Below are 26,252 nucleotides of genomic sequence, written 5' to 3' on the forward strand. Positions count from 1 at the left end.
AGGCATGGAGACTCCAAACTTTCTTACTTTCCTAGCATTCCTATGTAGATGTCTTAGAAAAATGGTATTTGTGGTTTAGACTAATAGCTCATAATATTATCTCACCGTGTAGCTAACAAGCAGCACAGCTCAAAGAGCACAAAAATGCCCAACATTTTCTTGATCATTTTAGAGAGCTGCATGTCACGGCTGGGATTTCAAACATCTGTATGGAAACGGGGCATGCAGCCCCTCCGCACGACGGAAATTATAATTTTTTGTCTTTTGATAGCGTGACGTTTTTAGGCTTTGCAATGATATGCCAGTTAAAACCCCCAAACATACGCCTTTGTCAGTGAGTCCTCCAGAGATTTATTCACATACGCAGCTTTGTGTATTGACGTCAATGGGACTTCGAGCGGGAAGGACCAGATGACCTCTGAACATAGCTTCCACTCCTATTTTTCACCGATTCACCATCTGAAAATGTCAGCATTGCCTAAAGGTCCTCAAAGCCTGATCCCACCTCATCTGAAGTCAGAGACAGCAGTCGCAGTACTTGCAGCCCGCAGAACTAGGTTCCTGTTTGTGCCGTGCTGCTGACCCACGTGTCTTGGGAAGTCTTGGAGAAAACACGCACTGAAAGGACTTTCTGAGCATTCACAGACCAGATGCCTTTTCTGATTGCTTTTTTGGAGTTCCTGAACAGACACAGTATTTTTTACCTTGGGGAGGGTTTCTTTTCTGTAATGCCCTGTAAATGTTTTGTACTCTTTATTAAGTCATGTATTTTAAACATATATGCATCATGGAAATCCAATAAAAAGCATCTTAATGATTGTTCATATACAACAACATTGAGGATAAAAGGAGGCTTGGGGGGGGGGGGGGGGGGGGGGGGGCTGGTGAGGGCAGTTTAAAAACAGGACAGAAAACTCTACGTCCCAAGTAAATATGCCAAATGCCCTCTATAGCAACCGAAAATCCCTTAAAGTGGCTAATTGGACATTTTCATAGAGTTTAACATGGCTGTCCCTTTTGCAGTCTGGTACATTTTCTTCAAGTCACCACAGAAACAGCAGCAAAATGTGTTGCTAATGAATCATTATCGTTATAAAAATACAGGTATTCCCCCGAGGCTTTGGTAGTGTCTCCTGGGGAGCGGAGGATGAACTGGCTCTGCAGATGGCAAAGTCCTTGGGGGGAGGACTGCCTTATCCGCCCAAAGTAACCCCAGCTGGAAAACAAAGCTATAATCACTTTTAATAACAAAGCTATGGTAATTTTGGCTGTAGCCTGTCTAAAATGAGAGCCTGACATTTCCAGCGTGCCCTTGTTCTCACAGCAGCAGTAGAGGATATAGTGCTTCTTGCTGGCAAGCTGTGAAACAGAGCAGTGGTTCAACCAAATCCTCCCTAGCCAGTAGAAGCAACCATTTCAAAAGCCCTTTCTCCAACACCCCTTCATTTTCTTTTCCTTCCTCTTCCAGGGGAGAAAAAAGGAGCCCAAGAACAAGGGAAAGAAGAGCTGTGCCTATTCTTACTCTGCAGCATTGTCCTTGTAAGCCAAATTCAAGAATTCCTGGAGGACTGGGATCTTCACGTGGGGTAGTTTTCACAGGGTTCAGTGGTTTGCACCAGCAGAGATTCTTGCCCCTTATGGTACTTCTGGAACAGGTCTTCACCTCCTAATTCCAAGGTCCTATACAGGAAACTGGGAATAATAAATAATGTCCCAGGGCAAGTTCTAAAATTACACCAAAAGGTAAACAAAAGTTATATACTATCTTGAATTACCAGAAATATTTTGATTTCATTTGTGTGGAACAAGGTCAGAACCTGCCTGTTCATCTCAAAGCAAGGAACAAAATCACCTATACCTCCCAGCAAATGCAACATATGTGGTCATTCAGCACCACTTCTTGGAAAACAGGCATTTCAGTTAGCATTTACCTTTTCAGTTGCTACAACAATTAAACCAGCATGAGCTTGTCCTTTTAAAACTCTACATTGAGTTATTTCTTTTGAACAGACAGAATATAAGAAGTACATAGTCTAGAAAGGGTAATAATGCTTTATGGAAAACCTCTCAACGGTTAGTGTATTCTCTTGAAAACAGAGTAAAAGGATGTTATGAAATGCAGAGAGGATTTCTCTGACATAGTTCATGATGTGAACGCAGTTAGCACAACGTACTTAAGTTGGCATGGCAAGAGTCATACAGCATTTATAGCGTGTCCATGCTGTAGCACATGTCCCATCAAAGAGTAGGAGAAAAACCAGGAAAATAGTCTAGAAAGTGGAGTTGTAGAAGGACTCTTTAGCAAAAGGTACATTCATAAATCCAGTATAACAACAGCACTGTCAGAGGGCTTCATGCAAGCAGCATTAGAGGTCTGTAAATGTATGATGCATAGGTACTGCTTCCAAGGTGATTTCCAAGGTATCGATTTCAGTGCTTTTTTCTCCCTGCACAATCACCTTTACTGACTTCTTACTGGCCTGTCTCACTTTTGCTTGGAGGTTGCTCTCCAAGGACACAGTTTCTTGAGGAGGGCATTCCACAGAGCTTAGCATCTCCTGGCAGCACTTTGGATAGCTTTGAAAGCATTCGAAAGTATCACTGCACTTTTCACGGGGGAAATAAGAACATTCTTCCACAATTGGCAGAGAATTACAGCTGGATTCATTTTTGCCCTTAAATGTTCTCAGGCTGGTGTTCAAAGTTGATCTGCAGTTCTGTGGTGCCTTGACACAAAACCAACTCCTGATGCATAACTGTTGAAGAACTGTGAAATCTTTGGCGATGGTGTTTCGGAAATTGGGCTTCAGGAGGAGATAGATAACTGGATTGTAGAGTGTGGAGGACTTTGCAAAGACAGCTGGCACAGCAAAGGCTAATGGAGGAATCTTATCTATTGATCCAAAAGCTGCCCACATGGCAATGATGGCATAAGGGCTCCAGGCAGCAAAAAATCCAATGCACACAGCAACACTCAGCTTGCAGAGAAAAGGAAAAAACAGTGAGTTAAAAAATTGCATGCATGAGAAAAATAGCCACCAAAATAGTATATGCATAAAAATATCACTTGATTGAACTCCCTTGTTAAAAGTCTCCCCAAGTCTTCCATCATACCTCAACTGCTCTCCAAATGCATATTTTTCTAGCAACTTAATTCTGCCTGAAACTTACTTCTAGCTGAAACTTTCAGAGTTAAAATTTATCAACTCCTACATTTCTCTTCCTCTTCACTAAAGTGCCATGAAAACTCTTTTTAGACCCAAAAGGAAGCCAACCTACAGAAAAAGATACCATTCTGCAGAAACGCTTGTCTGGATTGCAAAGGCATCCCTATCTACTGTCTAATTCATCAGTAATACTGGTTTTCCTGGCTACAGAATGTCTTCCATAATTTTACTGTTGGTGCTCAACTGGAGCCACACACAGGCATCTGGCAGCAGAAAACTGGGTTAATCCTGAAGGTGAATCAAATCAATGAATTTAAGTTAACTCCTACTGCACAATTGTTTGTCCTAATAAACTCTATGAAGAAAGCTTTGATAGGCCTTTTTAAAAAAAAAAAAAAAAACCAAAACCAAAAAAACACCAAACACCAAACAAAAACAACAGGTTTTTTGTACAAATTATCACAGACATATATAAAATGCAAGAATAAATATCAGATTTGCAATAAACATAAACCTCAAGAAATCTAAAGTAAACTGTAAGCATCAGCAGGTATAGGAAGACTAACCTGCTGGGCACCATTCTAAGCACTGTTTATAACTGAAATGCACATATATTTTAAAGACAGAAACAAGAATATTCATGCTCTTGAAGAAGCTTCACAAGTCCATTCTTGCCAAAAGTATGCATTTCCAAATGAGGTAGACAGTAGAGAATCCATTCAATTTAGAGTAGTATTGGATCCAAGGGACAGAAAAAAATACATAGGGAAAGTACTTTTGTTTTCAGCTGCTAATTGTGCCACCTGCCTGAGCTGCCCTCTGCAAGTGGGAGTACAGAGCTGCTAACTAGCTCAGTTAACTGCAAATCCACCACTTTTCTCAGTGAGGCTCTGGCTATAGATTCAAGGTTGCAAAAATCATGGGGTTTTTTATTAAGAGAGATGACATTGTTCTGTTCAGAGTGAGAATGAAAGAGGCCCGGAGCACTAACACCAGAGGAACACACATTAGACTCTTTTAAGTCATAGAGAGCTCCTCCAAATGCTATTATTTTCTCCCTGAGTTTAAAAGTCTCATAATTTTTTTTTTTTTTGCAAGAAGAAATGCATGGTGATTGCCAAGAAATATATACCATGAGTTTTATGAGGAACGTCTGTGGCATTTAACTGTTTTTTCTATTAGGCTAAAATCTGTTTATGAATTTGCATATGTCTCTAGAAAGCCATCCACTATAATAGTAGTGGCACAGGAGAAATTTCCCATTTGTGGGCAATAACCATTTAGAGCTCTAACCTGTTAGAGCTCACATGAATTCCAAAGTTAAAGTCATTTGACAGAATTGAGAAACAAGGTATTTTGCCAGAATGAGACTAGTTAAGAAATGATGAAGAGGCAAATCCACAAGATGGGGTGAACTTAATTTTTCTCTTTGTTTCCATAGCATCCTATTTCTTTACATCAGCTGGAGGTCTGGCTCTATCTATGGATATGCTGGTGCCATATGCATGGGTTTTGTAATCCTCAACTGTCCGTGGCCAGTATTCAAGACTGAAACTAATAGCAGTCTCTGTGGCAAATAATATGCCTTGCCCTTTAGAATCACATTAAGAAGAAATGGACATTAGAATCAATTGGTGCATTTCCCAGATGGTTTATTTATGGTAGCAATTAATCTTTGGGATTGCAATAGGCTTTACATTGTTCCTATGAAAAGACATTTGGCACATATTTTCAAGGAGCTCTCAGCCAGCTTCCCAAACTGCATCAATGCCATTTCTAGAGCAAGGAGGGGATTAATCTTGCATAACTTGAGCTATCCAAAAACTTACATGCTAAATCTAAGCCAGTCTAGGTTCTTTATAATGTCAAAGGAAAGAGAGACATACCTCTTGAAAGTAATTTATATCATTCAAAAATCTATAGATGTGATATAGATTTATCACGTCTAGATAAAATAGATGTGACGGATTGCTCTCAGGTCTTTGTCACTGAAAATTTTGAGGATGTACTTAGGACAACTAACTTTTAGTGGAGCACAATGAGGCAAAAGGAACCCCCTTTGAGATATTGAAGCATATCAACTGTACATATACGTACGTGAATGTAGAAAGAGACTTTCTTATTATTATTTATATTGTCATGCCACATATTGAGAAGTCTGGAGTTTAATACAACGGAGCTCAAAAGGACTTAACACTCTCTGCCTATGGTAAGAAGTTTCAAGCCAGGTGCTTGATGAAGTACCTCCATCTCCTTAAGATCAACAAAATGACCAACATGGTTCCAAGAAGACAGGTATGAGGAGAGAGCTAACCAGTGATGCCAAACAAGATGGCAAAGAGCATCAAGATTTTCATATGCACAACAAAAGAGGAGAATTTTAGTGAGGCAGATATGGGGCAACTGTGTGAATATTCACAAGAAATTCACCAAAGGGCCAAACCAAAGGACACGTTTGCATTTTTGTGGGCAAATAAGAACAACAGCAAAACTGCATAAGGACAACAAATGGGGGAACATTGCATGGGCACACTATGCTTTCAAAGACAGGTACTTTGGTACACATTCTTGGAGACGTGGTGTATTTGTATAACTGTATCTTAGCTACCTCTGAAATACTACACATGCAAATTACAGTGGTCAGTTTTCCTAAAATGATCAGAAAAAGATTATTGAATGTACACTGTTCTAGTGAAAACAGAGGCAACGAAGCATGAGTTAGCCATAATAAGGGATTTCAATTACCTGCATGTAAACTGGTCAAAGATAATAACAGAAAAGTTTTGAAAGCAAAATAATCTTTTCCACAAGTTCTTTCACTGTAGGGGACAGAGTACTTGTGAGTGAACATTCCTTTTTGCTGCTGGTTCATATTTCAACTTTGCTGATGATTTCCAAAAAAGTTTCTTAATTCATTGCACAATATAGTGGCCAAAGGTTACCTAAAAATGTAAGTAGCAGGATAGAAACAAAGCAACATCGGTTCCGTAATTCAAGCCTCAATAACCAAGTATAATTCTGTGAATATGTCAGGAAAAAACCTTTACTTCTGCCTCAGGTAGGTTATTTCCAATGATGAGTTCCGAAACGGTTGTTCAGAATAACTGACCTGTACATTTGTTCTTTTATTTCATTTCGTTAACTCACAAAGGCCACACATCAACTATGTACACCAAGGAGAACTGTTCATAAGTGAACATGACTTTCACACGATGAGATGGGTGAACTACCCCATTTCACTGTGTGATTGATTCAATTATCTTTATGCTGTACTTGAGGGACAGATGTCAGTTCTGGCCTTGGATTTCCTCCTGTGAAGGTGATACCACCTGAGGCAGCAGTCACCTGTGCATCACTACACAATGAGACCCAGGGAGGACAACAGGCATGCTGGACTACAGCCGAGCCTTTGCATAATTTCACTCTAGACTTGAGCCCAGCACCTCTCATTAAAGCAAAGAAGAGACCTATGGCCTAATTGTAGCCTCAGCCTATAATACACAGCTGCTAAAACTGCAGTAACAGACAGCAAACGGAGCCTGTATAGAACACAAGGGAATCCAGCATAAAGTTGTGTGGCTGATTAAGGAACAATGTGACGATGTGACTTAGAAAAATATGTGCAGGCCTCATATAAAGGCATAAAAAAATTTAGTTGTTATGGAAACTATTCCAAAAGGCACTAAGTGACTCATTACACTTTGTAGCAAGTACAATCAAAGGTTTGCCATCCAAAATCCCTTAGTGTTAATAGGAAGATGATTTTAATGAACTATAATGGACTCTCTGTAATGTCTTTATTTTATCATGGAAATAGAGAAAAAAACAGCTTCAGCTCTATCTTTTCATAACTGCACATATCCATGGAAATTTCTAACATTTTTCTTATCAAAGTGACCATCAAGTGTCCCGTTGTTCCTCTGCAATAGTATGAATAAAAGGCAATGCCTTCTTCCCACATCTTGCAAGCCAGATTTTTATTTTAATTATTTGTATTTCCATGCAAAGAATCCCTACGGTCCTGTCCCTCATACAGGGACGTAAGAAAAATATTATCACAGGATACATAGTGTTCCCTACACACCCAGCACCCATTCTGACTGAGAAGTTTGACATAACTTACGTAGTTTGCCAAGTATAATTCATTACATAAAATGTAAAAATTCATATAAATGTAGGCATATAGCATTATAATAATTTCCCACGGTAAGGCAAGAAGTGAATCACCCTTGCTGTGCCTCTTAGCCTAGACAGGACTCTATCATAGCTTGTGAACAATATGATTTGGCAGAGAGGAATTTTCAAAAATCTTTTTAAACTTTGCCCTTGTGTGTAGGCAAATCCTATATACAAAAACCTTCTTAAAACTATTTCCTGGAGAAGCAAATAAACACAATTACAAATGAAAAAAAATTCTTCGTGTCTGTAAATCAAGCACAAGGATATTGTTCACATACCAAATATAACGGCAGGTGACACTGCTCAGAAATTTACAGGCAAAAATCTCTCTTGGGGAATTACGTGGGGAAAACGTTATGGTTTATAAGAAGAGCTTCACAACAAAGAACACAAGTTACAGAGGATATTTTTACATTACAGGTAAATAGAAAAAGAAAATAGGTGTTCTACACTTGCAGCATTAAGTCATCTTTGTAGTTAGATTTTCAGCTGATGTATGTCAGTTCAGTCATGCAGACTGGAACAAGCCCTGGCTGTTGGCACAAGCTAAGGATCCGATTCAACTATTTCAAACTAGATGTTTACTGGAGTACGTATTGAATAAGATGGCGTGAATTCAGCTTGTTGACACGTTTAAGTAAATGATGCTTTACAGGACTGAGCCACTGGTGAGAATATGCCTGATGCAATGACACTCAGCCAGTCACCCAGGCACAAAGAGGCAGGAGCACCTGGGTGTCAGTGTACCAGAAACAAAGTCGTGTTACTTGTTCCCATGAAACAAGTGGAAACTATGCACATGTACAAATCTTTCACAGCTTCCCTCTTAGGATTACAGTAAGTTTCTTTAGTAAGAACACACAATGCTTGGAAAAGATACTGGCTCAAAGTAAGTGAAAAACAGATTTTATCAAATCATATATTTTGAGAACGAATTGAAAAACATGAACCACTTGATGTTTTTCATTCAAAAAATTATTATGACAGAAATATCTTATTTGAATCCTTGTCATCTGACTTCTATTTCTCACTTCTAGATGCCTAACTTGTGGAGCTATTTTGCCCCATGTTTTCAATAGAAAATGACTCATTTCCACATGCAAAAGTATATATGCATTTGTGTACATGGATACTAAAATTATGCATACATATCTTGTAACTGGACATGCAAAATCCCCTGGAGTATCTAAACCTGTTAAAAAACAACAACAACAAAATGCCTTTTTCTCATGCATCTCTAATCATGCTCGCAAAGGAATGTGTATTTTTGCATGTCCAGTCCAGATTTCTCAATCTGTCCATCAAGTTTATAAAAATTACAACTAGAAACACAATACACCAACCACGCTTGATACATTCAACAAATGGAATTCTGAAACTACTCATGTTTTTCCACCGGCCATCAGGGAAAATATTTGTCACTTCCAATATGCTTCCAAATAACAATGTCTTCCGGCCTATGGAGAACTCCCATAGGAGTTTTCAAAATAATAATTTCAGCCCAAACTGCAGCCCACTACTCCAGATTTAATCAGAAGCCAGAAGACTCACTGGGCAAATTCATGTCGTTAGTAAGGCAAACAGATTTGACATCATAGACACTGAACAGAGGAATTAAGATTGACAATCACTAGAACATGTTAAGATCCTGTTAAGCATGGTATAAAAGCATTAGCATGAGAAAAGTCAATCATCTAATCTTTCATCGTCATTCATTCAGTACCAGACTGCACCAAAAGGAGTATTGCAGGCTTGGGGACAGGATGGGGCACTGCCATGGCAGGGGGGGCAACAGGCCAAGGGGCTGCCTGACACTGGCAGTTCTCTTGCTGGAAAAATGAAGGCGTTATCACTCATTTTTCTACTTAAACTACGCAGACATAAAGGTTTCTCCTGCATGGTGCTACTCAGCCAGGAGCGGCTTGCAAAGAAAAATTAACCCCCAGAACCTCTTCCCAGCACTCCAGCCGTGTTAAAAAGGGACTCCATCTAACAACTAACACACAGTACCCGGAGGTGTATCCTGGACATGAAGACTGGGTTTTATGGTCTCACTGGCTAAACTGCTAAATAAAATAAGATCAGGGACCACTGCCTGGATCTAGCACAGACTAGTCACCTCCACACTGCATAGTGTTGGGTCCTGGGTCTCACCAGCATTCTCTTGTGGTGTCTTGGTGGGCTTACGACATAATTATTGGGTGTTCAGTGTACTTTTTTTTCAGTTCAAAGTCATTTTATTGCATGATAGAGAGTATTTGTTGCATGCCCTAGGACGGGGCGTTAGGATCATGTTAGAGTGCAGATGCTGCTGGGATAATACTAGCAAACTGTACAAGAAGGAACTGGTACAAGACAAATCTTGTCTTGTACCAGTCTTGTTCATATCACCTTTTAGAAACAGTCCTTGGTTTGCCCTGTCCCCTGGCCTATGCCCAGGCATGGGTAAAAACCACACTAGGGAGCATGCTAACAGCTAAGCCAGAGGGCAACCATTGGGCCAGTGCTCGTGATCCATGGCCTTCTTTTCTTTGGAGGTACAGAAACTACCACCATTTCCTGCTACAACTCTTCAGATTCGTCTGCTTTTATCTGCTGCCTTTTGCTTCCTAATTTGATAAGAAGACATTTGGGTTCCCAGTTTTCTTGATCTGCACTCCTACAGCATCTAACAATACCAGCTCCATTGCATTCTAGTGACATTTGTTTCCACAACAAAATAAATTTCATATACTCTAAAATTCAAGGAAACAGGTATGTACCTTACACCTGTGATACTAGGCTGCCCTAAGGATTCAAACTAGTTTACAGCAACCAGTATTTCAAATAACAAGTGAAGATTTCAATAGAGGTAAAAAATTATGAATGTTAAGATATTAGGAGTCATTGCTGATCATTTTCTTACCTTGTCATAGCCCAGCATGGAGCTATAACTGCAAACTTCTAACAGATGCCATGTTTAGAAAACAGTATAATAACTACATAGTGGGCTTGCTTTTTAATTATAAAATATAGAAATACTGAGTTATCTATATAACTGCCATGTAGTGTATAATTTCAGCAAGCTTTAATGGAGACCATGTAGATGCTTTAGATCATTCAGTCCTTAGCACCTACAGCTCAGCACATATGTCACTATTTTAGCACTTGCCTACAATTTCAGACTTGACAGCTGACAGTGTGTCAATTATCTGCAAACTCCACGAAATCAGTACAAGCTGCAGATCTTCAACCAGCCTCAAGAATGCTTGCTGAGGTCTCCAAATATAATGTAGTAGCTTCAATGTAACAGCCAACATCTATGTTTAAAAATTTCATCTACAGAAGAATGATATTGTCCAGAAATATGCACAGAATTTGAGAATATATTATGAGAGTTGTGTAATATTTTTTTGCACTACACTTTACCCTCACTGTAATGAACTCCCTTGGGACTTGGATGAATGTTTGCTATAGCAATACGTTCACTATAGCAAAGAAGATCTAGCAAATTCTTCTGTCTAGATAATAAACTGACTAAAAAATATTCACTTTCAACTGATCATTATATACCTGTATGGAGACTAAAACGTTATTGCTTAAGATTGTCAGGATTATCAAGAATATCAGTAAGAAGGAGCAATGTACAGAAGGCATGGAAAGGAGAGTTTCTGGTCAAGTTCAAGAAAGATACTTTTGAGTTAGGCCATGGACTTATAAAACCCTGTGCCCCTATGAAGAGCAGAATGATTGTAGCCTTTAGGCACGGACGAGGTAAACCTGCATGCTGTCAGAGCCAGTCCATCCAACGCGCCTGAGGCCAATCCTAGAACAGGCAGGGAAGTGGCATTTCAGTGTATTCAGCGTCTTGCATGTCTGGACTTGAAGTATCTCTATGTACAACAGAGAGCCTTGCTGGCATATGGATGTTCCTAGTACAAAATTATTAATAAAGGATACTTCACTGTAATAATAAAGAGAGTTTAGAATAGAAAGTTAGACGTACATTTTCTGCTTCTTAAGAAATATATTGCAAATGTTTTTGAATAGAAAGTCTTGAGCATTAATGAATTAGAACAATCAAGCCTTCCTGAGACGATGTCGTTTAAATGGAGAGAACTGCATGTTTGCCTTCCTGTGAATCATATATGGTCCATCATTTGCCTCTTCTGTAGAACCTTTTGCTTACTTTGGCAGCCAAATTCATTCTTGTCTGCAAAACAGAAAAGAATATTTGCAGCAAGTGCTTAACTTTTCTCAATTTATTTATGCGATATGCTTACTGCAGCACAGCCTTAAATGATTCTCAGTTCCCAGAGGCTGCAAAGAAGGAGAAATGGGCTCTCAGAAGGTAATTAGATAAGGCTATGACAAAGCCAATAAAATGATACTTTCTTCTTTCCTTTCACTTTTAAAAGAATTGCTATGGGTGAAGCTATTCTGCTGAGAATAGAAAGTTTTTCCTACAAATTGTTTCTGTCAGGGTAAATGCAACTCTTTTCAAAATCTGTGAGACTTAGTCCAAATACATGCTTATAAGCAGCAAATTAACTCCACTGATTTTTTATGCCTCAAGGGACTATTACAACCTCTACTTTGTTTTTCTGCAAAATAAGTGAGCCAATGCATTGCTAAAATAGAGGAAGAAGTAAAAGAAATGAGAAATTCACAAGCTAGGCTTTGAAAATTTATGTCATGAATTTTACTCCTTCCTTCATTCCACAAAGCACAAAAGAGTAAAAAAAAAGTAAAAGCCGTAAACTACTGTTACCGTGGTTCAGAAAAAAGCACGAGATTCATATTGGTGTCTGCTCTAAAACAAGTCAGTGGGCCTCTTTCTGATGATTACTCTGTTCTCAAGACCTTGGAACAGACCTTTGGCAGCATTTTTTTAAGCAATCTGGCATTATTTTGTTCATTTAGTCTTTTGTACATACTTAGAGACAGCATCTCACTGTATCTGCTCAGCTTAATGGTGCTGAGTTGTGCAACATAAAGGTAATTCTTCTTCAACTGTCTTACTAAAATATGGCAAAAAATATTTTTAATGCTATCTAATTGCTATTGCCCAAAATTTTTTGGTAGCTGTCTATTTCTTTTAAAGTGAGTCCTATGATTAGCGTACAGCTTACAAAAAGTATGCATAAATGGATATGCCCTCTGCTGTACTCAGGCGCTACTACATATTGCCTGTAGCTCTAAATAGAAACAATGCTCTAATGTAGCATAAACATTTTATTTAAAATGTGTACATCAGCTATGTATCTTTAGTGCAATCCATTCTCCTTGCATCATGGACTGCCTTGGTTGTCATGTAGATAGGATCATTATATGCATCCCGATGAATGAAATATTTACTAAACTAAACACAATCTCCGCTTGTCCTGCCCTAGGGCCACATAAAGCATATGGGTGAGGAAGACCTAGGCTTCCTCAGAGGAGCAATGCCAGTGCTAGATTTAGGGCCAGATTTCCTCATGGGGATTTACACCTACAGAGCATATTCAAAGCTGGTTTCTGCCCTTCCTTTTATCCTCAGCACAACCTTTTCTATGTCTCATGATTTGCAAAAGCAAAGTTTTGTTCTCAGTCAGCATCCACAGGTACACATGCATCACACATGGGGCAAAATCCCAGTGAGCCTCAATGATCCATGGGAGCCAGCCTGTCCCAGGAGTGCCCAGCACCCACCCCTCTCTGCTGAAGTGCCAGGGCAGTTCCTAAATTTCACTGAGGATCTTACCAGTGTATCTTAGGCCAGAGGCCTGCACAAACAGCTATTGCAGCTTTATTCTCAGAAACCAAGGAGCACCCAGTGCAATTATGAAAGCTGGGAATGAAGCCTTCTCATTGATCTGGGTTACAGATGATAGTAGGAGAACATAAACATATCATTAGTGTTCCCATCGCTTGATAGTTTTACCTCTTTTATTTTGATACTACGGTTTCAGTCTCCTTTTTGAAGGCTGTAAGAGGCCACCATTTTTTGTTTTAGTGTCCTCCTAGGACACCAGGGAGCTGTGCACCCCACAGCAAGATCTAATAAACAGTGTGCCATAGAGAAACCACTGCTTCTCCAAAGTTTCTGAGAAGCACAGTCACTACAGTAATGTCTGAACAGGACAGAGGATGCTACCCCTCTGAGCCAACTATCTCAGTTGGCAAGGAGCATGATGAAGCTCTTCATCACCTAAGATCTGCTAGTTCGTCCACCACTATATGCCAAGATGCTGCCGGTCCCCCCCAGTGGCTCACAAAGATGAAGACAGGTTCCAACAAATCACCTGTCCCTTCTGCTTACTGAATTTATGTTAGAGTCAGGTAACACGGACCCCGAAGTCAGCCTCTGTGTCCTTGAAGACTGCAAGACACACACCTGATCTCATGGACCAGCCCTGGCAAAGCTCATCTAGCTCTTTCTTCAAAAGCCTGCAAGAGCAGAAGCCTTTATTAGAAAACTGTGGACTGTCTCTCTGTGCAAACTTTGCTGAGTATTCAGATCACCATAAGTACCATACCAAAGCCTGGAGACAGAAATATGCAAGAGGCCGAGGCTAATGGGCTAAGCACCAGGCAAAGCAAGACTGGTTCCTGAATTTGAGTCTTGCAGCTAATTATGACTACACTGGTGGCCTTAGTTTGGTAGTTTAATCTTGCTCCAGCTCTGATTGGTAAGGGAAATATTGGCCATAATTTCCCATCTTGCAGAGTTTTACTGTACATAGAAATCATGAAACTAGCCAGCTAAACACTCTGCAGACTGGTATTTTACTGACCTGTAAAGCCAAGACATATTGCATTTGTATCTTGCAAAATATTCCAAAGCAATCACGGCAAAGTCTGAAAAGCAACAGACAAGAACAACCAATGCTATTATTCCTACACCAGGAGGAAAGGAATTAAAACGGTATGCATCAGGCTGTAACAGAAGTCTGATTAACTTGGGATGACTAGAGGCTATCTCACACCCTTGATCTGTCCTCTTTTTCTTTTGTAAACCTTTTCCAGATTTAAAAAAAAATAATTGTATTTTTGCCCAAGATGCCTGGCAACTTCATAGGACCTGCACATCTGGAAAGCATAGGATGTAGTGGTGATCATTATAGATGAACTAGTCAAATGAGACCACACAAAAATCAAGGCAACTTTACTGAAAGGTCTAAAGCATTATGGAAGCGGGTTTTTTTATCTGAGCCATGCTCACATAAGAATCTAAAAGCACTTCTTCTATTATAAGAACTTCACTATTATAAACGTTTACACTGCACAAAATTAAAAGCCAACCATAAATGTGATCATCTGTATTAAAGTAACAGAATCTCAATTTCATATTCTCCCCAAATGAAATGTCTGTATTCTTCCATAGCAAGCCTTGACAGTAAGACATATTCAACGTGTTCTTTATCGGTCAACCAGATTCTCTCACGCTTGCCAAAAAGCCGATTGCCTCCACCTCAAATCAATAAATATTATACAGTCAATAGTGTAAGTAATGTAACTGTAACTTTGGCATTGACTGCTTGTGTCTTCATGCAGATTCTCTCCCTTCACACGCATTTAGAAACAGCACACAGACCACTAATCTCCAAATGGCTTTGAAATGCCTGTTGCTGATGTCAAATGGCAAATTGCAATGTTGCTGTGCCTTACTACACTGGTTTTGGCTGAGATAGAGTTAATTTTCTTCACAGTAGCTAGTATGGGGCTATGCTTTGGATTTGTGCTGAAAACAGTGTTGATAATACAGGGATGTTTTAGTTGTTGCTAAGTAGTGCTTATACTAAATCAAGGACTTTTCAGCTTCCCATGCTCTGCCAGGTGCACAAGAAGTTGGGAGGGGGACACGGCTGGGACAGCTGACCCCAGCTGACCAAAGGGACATTCCATACCATATGGTGTCATGCTCAATATATAAAGCTGGGGGAAGAAGAAGGAAGGGGGAACGTTTGGAGTGATGGCGTTTGTCTTCCCAAGTCACCGTTACACGTGATGGAGCCCTGCTTTCCTGGAGATGGCTGAACACCTGCCTGCCCATGGGAAGGAGTGAATGAATTCCTGGCTTTGCTTTGCTTGCATGAGTGGCTTTTGCTTTCCCTATTAAACTGTCTTTATCTCAGCCCATGAGTTTTCTCACTTTTACTCTTCTGATTCTCTCCCCCATCCCACTGGGGGTGGAGGGGGAGTGAGCAAGCGGCTGTGTAGGGCTTAGTTGCCAGCTGGGTTTAAATCACGACACTTACAACTAAAGCATCTGTTTAAGGTGGACAAAATCAAGAAAGGCATTGAACAGCTGTAATTCTTCTTTCACTTCAGGAGTAGATTTAGCTATTACAATGAATTATTTAGATTTAGCGTCTGGTATTCTAAACTGCAGGTCTTTTTTGAAGAGTAACCTTTATCCAATTTGATTTCCGTTATATTTCCTATTATGCTCAGAGATCTTCCCACCTGTAATTAGCCGCAGATTTCAAGATTGCTTGTACCAGTGGATATACAATACTTCCAGTTTCAAAGCAGTGTGACAACCTCCATTAATATTGGTTGTAAAATTTCTATTAATTTAACAAAAACTAATTTAATGAGGATTAAAAAAACCCAAGCACTATGTCCATGCATTGTAGAAACCCAATTTAAAACCAATTAACCTCCACGGTGTGTAGATTTGTGTTGTTTCTCTGGAAATCATTGCGTTCGATGCTAAGAACAAAATCAGTTTCTTCAATAAACAATATTAGAAGAGAGATGTGAATCATTCAACCTTCTCCTTTCCAGCCAAATGATACTTCAGTGTTTTAAATCAGGTAGTTCAGAGGTATCACAAATTACAGCCACAAAGAAATACAAGTTGAGTGCTAGGAGTTTCTTGCAAGGTCATACATGAAGTCTGAATCAGAACAAAAACTGAACACAATCTCCCAGGCCAAAGGCTTACCCCTCATGATTTCAATTGAATGTATGGCAGACAATTCAGAGATGGTATTTGGACAAATACTTGATGAGACATGAAGTTACACTCATGTTGGTTTTGCTCCTGCAACGTCTAGGGGGAACCAGGATGTGTTTCTGAAATGGCTTAATCCCAAGGAACTCCTGGAGAAGAGGCAATTTTCTACATCTCTACTTGCATTCATGATATTTATCTGTCTTATCTATATGCTCAGAGCATATTTTCTCCAGAACCTGGCAAACCCATGCACCTGTGAAGAGATAACATGAGAACAACAGTGTCCTCTGTATGCATTATAATTGATTTTTATGGCACTATATAATAACAAAAGCAGTATCAGTAGTTAGCCAGCCTTGCAAATTCACAAGCACAAAAGCACTAATAGCACTATACAGCTCCCATTACATTTTCTAAAAGTCTTGCTATTGTAATTCTAAAATAGCACAGAAAAAAACACTACAGACAGATCTTTTAACATGGGAAGTAGATTAGTTGTAGCGAATGTTATCTGTGTTTTATCGTTCTTTTTTTATAAAAATATTCAATTGCTAATAAACAAATAGACTGAAGTGGACCTAAATTGAATGCTATGGGCTGGTTACGTTAATACAGTTTAGGAAAGAGATGATAGCAACTTAGTGTGCAGGGCAGTACAGATTAAAGCAAACTGCAGGAACTTGGGAAACCTTTATGCTTACAGAGGAACCTGTGGCATTTTCTTGGAGCCTTGAGGCATAGGCAGCAGCTAAGCAAGAGCTTCCATAATCATACTTCTGGGCTTAGCTGGATTCTTAAGTGTCTAAGTCCCACTTTAAGTGCCCAAGTCATTTTCCGGATTTAGCTTTTTAAGACTGAAGCAATGCCCAAGCACTGCTGGATCAGACGGTAGAGGCGCAGGTCAAACAGGACCAGGACTCCTAAATTACAGTGACCTCCTGTCAGAGGCAGGATGGAAAAGGCCGGAGGAAGAATGGGCTATAAACTGTCTCTATTTTGACAAGTGCTACAAGGTAGGCTGTATTGCAGCTCAAATCCAGCAGGAAGAATTACAGTTCAGCAAATAATTATTCCAAGTACACCACAAAATTTACATATTTAGGGAGGATTGTTTTAGCAGAGTTTCTTCAGAAAAAAAAAAGTCTCGTCTCTCCTCTCTGCTTTTATAAGTTTGACTTAAACCATCCTCTTAGCAGATATCTCCAAGGGATTACCATGTATAACTAGTCGTTGTTTGTATTATTATTATTATTCCAGGGTGAGATTCTCTGCAGATAAGCAGTCTCAGAGTAACTCAAAAAGTTTACAGTCTAACAGTGAAGATCAGAGCAATTTTGAGGGGAAAAAATCAGGGAATAAAAAGAAGAAATACTTGTCAGTACATGATAAGCAGTTCTGCTAGTGTGCCAGCAGACCAACCAGTATCAATCTCTATGATATACCCGCGTGACTTTTTGTGTTAACATCACAAAGAAAATTTTGAAGGAGATGATACTGTTTTCATTTTGCCCGTGTTTATTAGAAGGAGCTCATAAGAATGGCAAGTAGCATCGAACATGCATGCACATTTCTGAGTGTTGTGAGCATACAGTGTAACCAGCACCTTGATCTCACTGAACAGGAGTACAGAAATCAGTTAGGATAACCTATGAAGAATCTTAAAAGTTAATTAAAGAGTTAAAGGATAGTATCCTGTAGTCAAATGAAAGACTTAAGAAAATGAACATCTACTGAATATCCAGGAGTGGGGCAGGAATATACTTAAGAGCTTTAGTTGGGAAATGTTCCATCTAAGAGTTATTACAATGAAGGAGTAGGTAAGATGTGGACATAACTCTTTAGTTCTTAAACTGCTTGGATTGAGGAAGATATTTGGGTTACCAGACCATGCAGTATACAGGAGGATGGTGTTTCCCATGGTGGTCAAAACCAAGATACTCAAAGGGAGAGACAGGGCAAATTAAGATGTCTTGTGCAACTACACCGCACTTGGTAATCTGAAGAGAGATGTCAGAGAGAGACCAAGTTTGTTAGCATGAAAAAGAGAAAGCAGATCATCTATACAGAAGCAGAGCTGTGAGATATCCAATTGTATTTGCAAATGAGTGTCCATATTCCTGAACAGAGAGAGAAGACAAGGACCAAAGATTACTCCAAGCAGAAAACTGAAGGGTGGTGAGGAAGATACTTAGAAGGACATGCCAAACAAATAACTATAGAAATGAGAGAAGGATTCATTGAAATCAAGAAAAAACAAAGATTTTCTCACTGGAGACAATTAACAGAGTCAAGAGGTAACACTCAAGTCTTTCAAGAGGTACATTATCTACGGAGTGAAGCACACCTAATGTTAGCTGCAAAGCTCCTCTTCTTATTTTTTGGTATATTAAAAAAAAAAGATGCTGATCTTCTCCTGAAAAGGAAAAGGACGTAGTTTGGCAGCAGGAAACAATTTCCACAACAAATACTGCGACCACAGGTTTAATTTTACTGTATAAGCTAGTGAAACACAAATCTTCAGAGGTTTTGGTTCAAAAAGTATTTACAGAAATATACTTTTCTGTGACTTCTGTCCTGTATATATTCTCAGTTATACACAAGAAAATTTGATCTCTACGCTACTATTTAAAATCTTTAATGACATAAAGCTTAAGCCTGGATCTCCTCAGATGCCTGTCGCTGGGCAAACAGAATTCACTCACTCAAAACTAGACTGGCTTTCATGAGCAATGGTTCAAGAGCATGAGACCCAAACTCACTTCCACATCATGCTCCAATTTTTAACCTTCCTTTTGATCAAAAGTCTGAAATCTTAATTCTCACAAGTAACGAAGCTCTGTGAGCTTAATTATCACCCTCCAGAAACGACACAGCTACTATTTGTAAGTTTAGCAACTTATTGCCATGCAGCGAATCTGCACAAGACAATAATGTTGTCTGAAATGAAAATGCAGTAAGGACCAATTTTCTTTTCCATCTTTATTCCCTCCTCAGAAACTTTCTTGGTCCTTAAATGGTGCTGCCCAGCTGTGCCAAAAGCAGCTTGCCGAAGACTAAATTTCAAATACCTTGACAGTAATGGTTTGCGCGTTGCTCATCCTGGCAGGGCCGGAGACGTGTTGTTTCACCGCTTTCTTGGATTCTTTCACAGTTACCAGAATAAGAGAGTAGGAAGTGACAATTATTCCGCAAGGGAGAATAAAACAGAAAACAAAGAGGACTACAGTGTAAGACATGTCTACGGCATTTACATTGGTGGAACGCCAGTCAATGCAGCAGGCTGTGCCATAGGGCTCGGCTCCGTATTCTCCCCAGTGAGCTAGGGGAGAACACGCAAAAATTGCTGCGTAAGTCCAAGCACAGGCTATCAAGATTTGTCCGTGTTCTCTCCTGAACCTATTCCCTGGAAGACACAAAACAAGATTGTCATGGTTGCCATGTCTGCATGGAGTTTCCCATACGCAGGCAGCTGAGCAAGGTAATTAAGAAGGATAATTTTAATAGGTGTTCAAAATATTATAGCACATTGAAGGTTGGTAAGAATAGGGCATGGTTCGCAACAATTTGCAAAAAAATTAGGTAGCTGAATTCTGTGACACATGTAGGATACTTAGCACAACATAAATCTGTATGAATAAATCTCTATCAAAATGTAGCAATAAAGTCTGAAAAAAATAGTTTATTCAGGCCAGCCTTGCTTTCAGATCAGAACTCTTATTCCATGTTTCCAAATTATCACCCTGACTTAAAGAGCTTAACAGTAATCGATTGCATATATCTAGCCCTATAGCTAATTATCAATGAAGACAGAAATAAGAATTGTTTGACTGGATGTAAAAGATCTCTTCTATAAAAATACTCTCTAGGATATGCAACCCAGAAATGGTGGTCTATGTTCACATGAAAAATTGAGTCATTTAAGACAGAAACATTAGCTTACCATAAGCTGGAAAACAAATTTTGAGGCAGCATACAGTGCTCAGTAATGTTGGTGTTGTGAGACTGCAGATCCCAAACAGCACCCCACAAAATGCATAGAACAAGCAAATCTGTTTCCCATACAGCCACCTGGCAAATAACCAAGAAAGTTAATTCTTAGATGCCATCCTTCTTTCTTAAATGTAATACTAAATGATAGAAATATATTTACAGTTGTAGCCTTAAAAATTCAATAAAATTGCATGATTAAATTATTTGTTGGTCAATGATCAACGACAAAAGATATTCTCATTTGAAAAACTTACAGCCAGTGAAGTAATCATGTCCTGATTTATTTTTATGATTCACTTTTAAACCTTTTTATTTTTATAAAACAAAGCAGGATATCTTAATGACAATGATTCTAAAAAGAAAAATCAAAATGCTTGTCACTAGTAGGCCTAGGTCATAAAATAATACAACTTATTATTATTTCTGCTAACTTTATGTATATTTTTAAAATTAGTTTTCAGCAAAATCAACAGATTCTCTTGTGAAGGTTCTCCAGAAGAACAAAAATTTGATCTGAATCATTATACCTCCTCCCTTTCTATTCAGACACTGGCAGTATTTGCAGTAGCAGTTATCAAAAGCCCTATTCTAGATTTTGAACACATCATCTCCATTAGTCAATATATTTAGCAATATTTTAACACAGAAAGTAATGTGGTAAAAACTGAGTAATTACTGGATTTTTTTCTTTTATTTTTTGAGATTATGATTTGGGAAGGCAAATCAGCACTGCATATTCACATCTGTACAGTTGTGGGACATTCTGCAACAACTGGGATAGACCAAAATATTACAAATACCATCCTATCCCAAACCATGCAGAACAGCTCCTGACAACCAGTTCTGATCTTCCTTCACCTTTTCTATCTAATTCCCTTCTCTCAAACACTTTCATACTGCCTGGGTTGCACAAATACTATCTGAGGTCTAGTAATGGGTCTCCTAAGCCTCCCAAACTTTTAAAGATCACAAAGAATAGATCTTACACAATGATATGAGGTTGAATTAATGTGGAAAAAGAGGAGAGAAGTGGGGAAAGAAGGAAGAAGTTCTAAATTCAGAGTGTTGGCCTAAAAATTAATTCAGAACATTACATTTCTATGCATCATCACTACCACGATTTTTGGAGATCACAAGTAAATTCAGAGTTTTCTTTTCATGGTACCAAATTTCACTGTCCAACTCAAAAAAAAATGAAGCATTTCACCATCACTTGAATAATACTACCCATGAAGAATAAAAGCAGTAGGAAGTGGATGTTTGCAAAAAAATCTTCTCAGCCCTGCAGAAATCAAAAAGATAGTGACCTCAAATAGACATGAACGCTAATTAACACCAGCAGTCCACAAAGCTGCTGTTACAGAGCATACTTCTCTCAATCCCTCTAATTAATTCCCACTTTTATGGCAAGCAAAGTGGCAGGGTAATTCAGTCTTCATCACTGACACAGACCTCCAGAGCCTGCAGAGGATGTTAAATACTGCATGCATAGTGAACAAACCTGTGTGAAAGGCTGGAGGTTACAGCTAGAGGGTACAATGTCAGAGTCATACCAAGGTCACTGATGGCAAGGTTAATAATGAAGTATTCTGCTGGTTTCAACAAATTCTTTTTCTTGTAGGAGACATATAGGAGAATACTGTTCCCACACAAGGAGCATATTCCTGCAGAGAAACACACAAGATGAAGAAAAATTTACTTTCAGCAATCCTTTTCTTTTTTTTCCTGCACAAGAATAATGTGCTATCATCATAACTAGCATTTATCAGATAAACTTGTCTCTTTTTTATATTTGTGGTTTTCTCGCCTTTATATTTCAATTAAAAAAAAATTACCATTTTTCCTGATATCTTCCTGGTTTGTCCATCAAATTATCTACAAAGATCTAATGAATAATTTTATCCATTAAATTAACTGACCTGCCAAAAAAACCATTTTTCCTGTAGGAAGCTGGCATTAATTAAGCCAGAGACAATATCCATCTGGCACTGCACACATTCTCCCAGTTCCAGGTCTAGAGCTCTGCATTCACTAACCCTTCTTCCTTTCTCTTTGAGGCATTTTTCTCAGAGGTGCCTGTTATAGTTCCTAGTAATAATAGGCAATATAGCAAGAATGTTGAATTATGCATGAAAGAGAAAAATGCAGTTAAGTAATGTCTCTCCTGTGTGTAGATAGAACTATTTTCTCTGGGAATGCCGCTTTTACTATGAGACCTGCCAAGAAACTTAAGAAGGCTGCAAGCAGTCCAGTAGAAGACAAGCAATTTGCTCTCTACCTTTAAACTAACAGGATCAAAACCTATGATGGGCACACAAAGTTAGATAAGAGTTAGGTGACCATCAGTTTAGAAGGTCAGACAACCCGCAAAAACCCAGAGTTTTAGGCAGCCTTTTATAGACACACAAGAACACTTTCAAACATAAAAGCTTCAGAGGGCCATGAACACGAGAATGCCTGATGAATGGGAGGGTCCCTTAACTAATGCCATGTGAAATCAAGGTGTTGAAGCGAGACCAAGTGCTTTTGTGGACCTCACTGCCTGTTCCTGTATACCTTTGGAAAAAGCAACACTTTACCTATAGTATATAGGTAAATATTGGTATAGAAATTGAGGTTAACAATTAGAGACACGTAGACAACAATTAGGTAACAAATAGAGACCGCAAACCAACATTGGCTTTGGATTATACACGTAAGAGAATATGCCTAATTTAATCATACTCTCATAGGAAAAAAGACGCCATAATTTTCCCAAATGTTCTACTGATTATGATATTTTCTCATTAGGAAATGGCAGATTAGCAAGTAATGTTAGACACTGATACTAAATTTCTTTTCATCACTGATCTCCTTAAGCCCATTTAAGATATTTGTAATTTAAAATCTTCTGGAGAGAGAAAAGATTTCTCCTTGAATTCTGCTCCTGCAAATGTGCAACAATTTTGTTCCAAACATTTTTCCTCCAAGACTTCAAAAATAAAACAATGAAAACACAGTAAAAGGCAATACTTTTGTTTAAAATTATTATTTCAATTTTCTTTCCACATTTTAATATTTTTCAATGTTTCAATTACAGTTCAATCTGATTATCACTTGGTATCTCTAAAAGGAACATTATCTAAGCAGAATCAGGCTGGCTGAGGTCAAGGAGCACAGATCAGCAGACTATCAGGATATGCTCTCTCACTGTTCCTACTGTAAGATTAATTATAACCAGAACACAAAAATTGTAGCCACATCACAGGTATCAGTTATACCAAATATCTTCAGTGGCTATGTTACAGGAGAGTCAATCATCACACTTTTCCTTAGCAAAAAACTGTATTTTATTTTTTGCTTTTATTTCCCATGGTGTCTGTTCTTGTCTGGATTACCAGCTCAAGTCCGTATACAGTGTTTTAGCATGCACCAACTGACATCACAGTCACTTTGGGATCTAGTTGACTGGTCAAAGCCATCCCTGTTCACATACATTTCCATTGTGAAATTCCTGGAGGGAGAGATGGGAAGAGGTTTTATCTAAAACAATTTTTTTTCCTTTTTAAGCATATAATTTTTCTTTCAAATATTATGTGCAACTTTTACAAAATATCACTTACTGGAAACCTCTTTTCCATGTTTCCCATTCCTCCTCGTATTAGCAAACACTGGAATAAACTGCTTAGTGAGTTCATGGAAAGTTTTTCAGAGGAGGCTTGACAAATTTTGGTCAGGAATGGTATAAGGGGTCAGCAAATGCACTAAATGCTCTATCAGGATCACTCCAAGCTCTGTTTTCTATGGCCTTGTGAACATACTGCATCTGTTTTCTAAGCAGGGCTCTTCAACAGCTTTGGCACGACTGACAGAGTAGATACTGAAGATACATCCTGAAAAGAGACTCAGTGATCTGAGCATGGTTGATTATCACGGGATCCAGAAAGAGAAAGTTAAAAAGAAAGTTATGCAGCAACACTATGCTGTATGACTAGCTGAACAAAGGGAGAGGAGAACATGGGACAGACATAGATGAAATTTTCAGTATTTTATCAGCAGTGTTGTCAGTAAAGAGGTCTGCATCTTATTTGTTGTTGATAATACATAGAAAATACCAAAACCAAAAATAAAGCTACACCAGAAAATTTCAAGTCCATCTGACAGGAGAAAAACAGCATGAGGTTTCTGATGAGAAATTACTTGATTGTTAGATGAAGCAGCTCTGCAAATTTGGGAGTCTCTAAATTGATATGCATTGTCCAGCCAGGCTGTAAGTCTCCTCTCAAACTCAGCTATCCATATACAGCTACATTCCAAAAGAAATAGGCCTATGTTCATTTAAATTTTTCAGTCAAAATATTGAAAAAACATGTTAATCTTTGAAGCCATTAGGATGCCAATATCCATTGACAGTCAATGGGGATAAAAGACACAGGTTCACTCTTTGTTGGTGCTATATCTATTTTGCAATAATCCCACACTTCTAGCCTTCCCACGGCTAGTATTGGTTGCCTTGGGGAAGGAAAATTCCAAGGAGGATTTTTTTTCCTGTTAGAGCATTCATTTGGCTTCTAAATTTTTGTTTTTCACCATCTTCTGAAGCACCAGACATCAGCCATGCCTACTGACTGAACTTAGCCAGGGTGGCCATTGCTCTCCCGGATGTCTGGGTTGCCTTTCCTGGCCGCTGGCTCATGGTTACACTGACCGGTACCTTTAGGATTGGATCTGCATTTTTCTCCTCAGTCAGTCCAGGACAACGGAGGATCAGTTTGCCTCCTCTTTAACAGCATAGCCACCTCCCCAGAAATCTCACTTTCTAAGGCAGTGACTGGACGTTGGACATAAACCTGATCTTTCCAGCACCTTTCCTGGACACATTATAATTGTGGCTTTTGGTATTTTACCTCAGGGATTATGAGGAGTCAGGATATGTTGTTCTATGGTTTGCAATGATGTATGGAAGAGATGCTTTCCTGTTTAGACTTAACAATGATCACGCGGATGCCAGGAACTGCCAGGGCCTCAAAAACCAGCGTTCTTGTCCAACTTTATATTCCTAACACTGAATAAAGTTTTCGTACCTAATATAAATCACAGGTTAAAAACCTTTTACTGATTTTACCTTATGCTTTTTTCCTCTTTTTTATGAATATAGGGAAGTTCATCTGTGTCAGAAACAAACTTGACTTTTACAGTCAAGTCTCCTTACCACATCAAATATGACCAAAGCTCTATAAACACACGTACCATGAAATCACACTTACCAAATACCATATAACATATGCCAACAACAATATCAGCCGATTCTGTTATTTTCGACTGGAATGTTGAGTTCCCGAAAGATGGCCCCATCTGAAAAAAAAACCAGGACACAGTATTAGAAATTCAGTATCCAAGCAGACACCTGTGAGCTCTCTGCAAGGCTATAAGCTGTTTGGTGGGGAAAGGACAGGGAGAATTTTATTTTATTTTATTTTATGAAATAATAATTAATTTATCTGAATGGAGGATGCAAAGAGGATGGAGCCAGGCTCTTTTCAGTGGTGCCCAGTGCTAGGACAAGAGGCAATGGGCACAAACGGAAACACAAGAGGTTCCCTCTGAACATCAGGAAACTATTTCACTGTGAGGGCTACCAAGCACTGGCACAGGTTGCTTGGGGAGCTTGTGGAGTCTCCATCCTTAGAGATATTAAAAAGAAACATCTTGACATGGTCCTGGGCAACTGGGTCCAGGTGGCCCTGCTTGAGGAGGGCGGTTGGACCAGAAGACCTCCACAAGTCCCTTACAACCTCAACCATTCTGTAATTCTGTGTAATTTACAGATTAAATCATGGCCTAGAACTGATGCTGATGTAAACCATTTTCTATTAATTGGAGGGACTTATCTAAATATGAGAATGTCACACTACAAATGCAATTGGTGAGCAAGGGTGCATTAAATTTTGGAAACCTGACTTGGCTCAATAAGGTTTGTTCCAGGATATTAATCATCATTTTACAACAACCAG

General features: G+C 38.9%; 1 protein-coding gene across 1 annotated transcript; it reads right to left on the minus strand.

Moving 5' to 3' along the window:
• Positions 1 to 1,042: 1,042 nt before the first annotated feature.
• On the minus strand, positions 1,043 to 25,593 carry LOC142406763 (opsin-5-like). The gene is made up of 5 exons (XM_075495696.1): positions 25,506 to 25,593; positions 21,761 to 21,923; positions 20,210 to 20,337; positions 19,338 to 19,672; positions 1,043 to 2,978 (listed from the first exon to the last, which is right to left on the minus strand). The coding sequence occupies exons 1-5, from the start codon at positions 25,591 to 25,593 to the stop codon at positions 2,367 to 2,369; spliced, it is 1,326 nt and encodes a 441-aa protein (XP_075351811.1). The 3' UTR covers positions 1,043 to 2,366.
• Between the last annotated feature and the right edge of the window lie 659 nt (positions 25,594 to 26,252).

Source organism: Mycteria americana, chromosome 2, assembly GCF_035582795.1.
Source record: "Mycteria americana isolate JAX WOST 10 ecotype Jacksonville Zoo and Gardens chromosome 2, USCA_MyAme_1.0, whole genome shotgun sequence".
Classification (NCBI taxonomy): Eukaryota; Metazoa; Chordata; class Aves; order Ciconiiformes; family Ciconiidae; genus Mycteria; species Mycteria americana.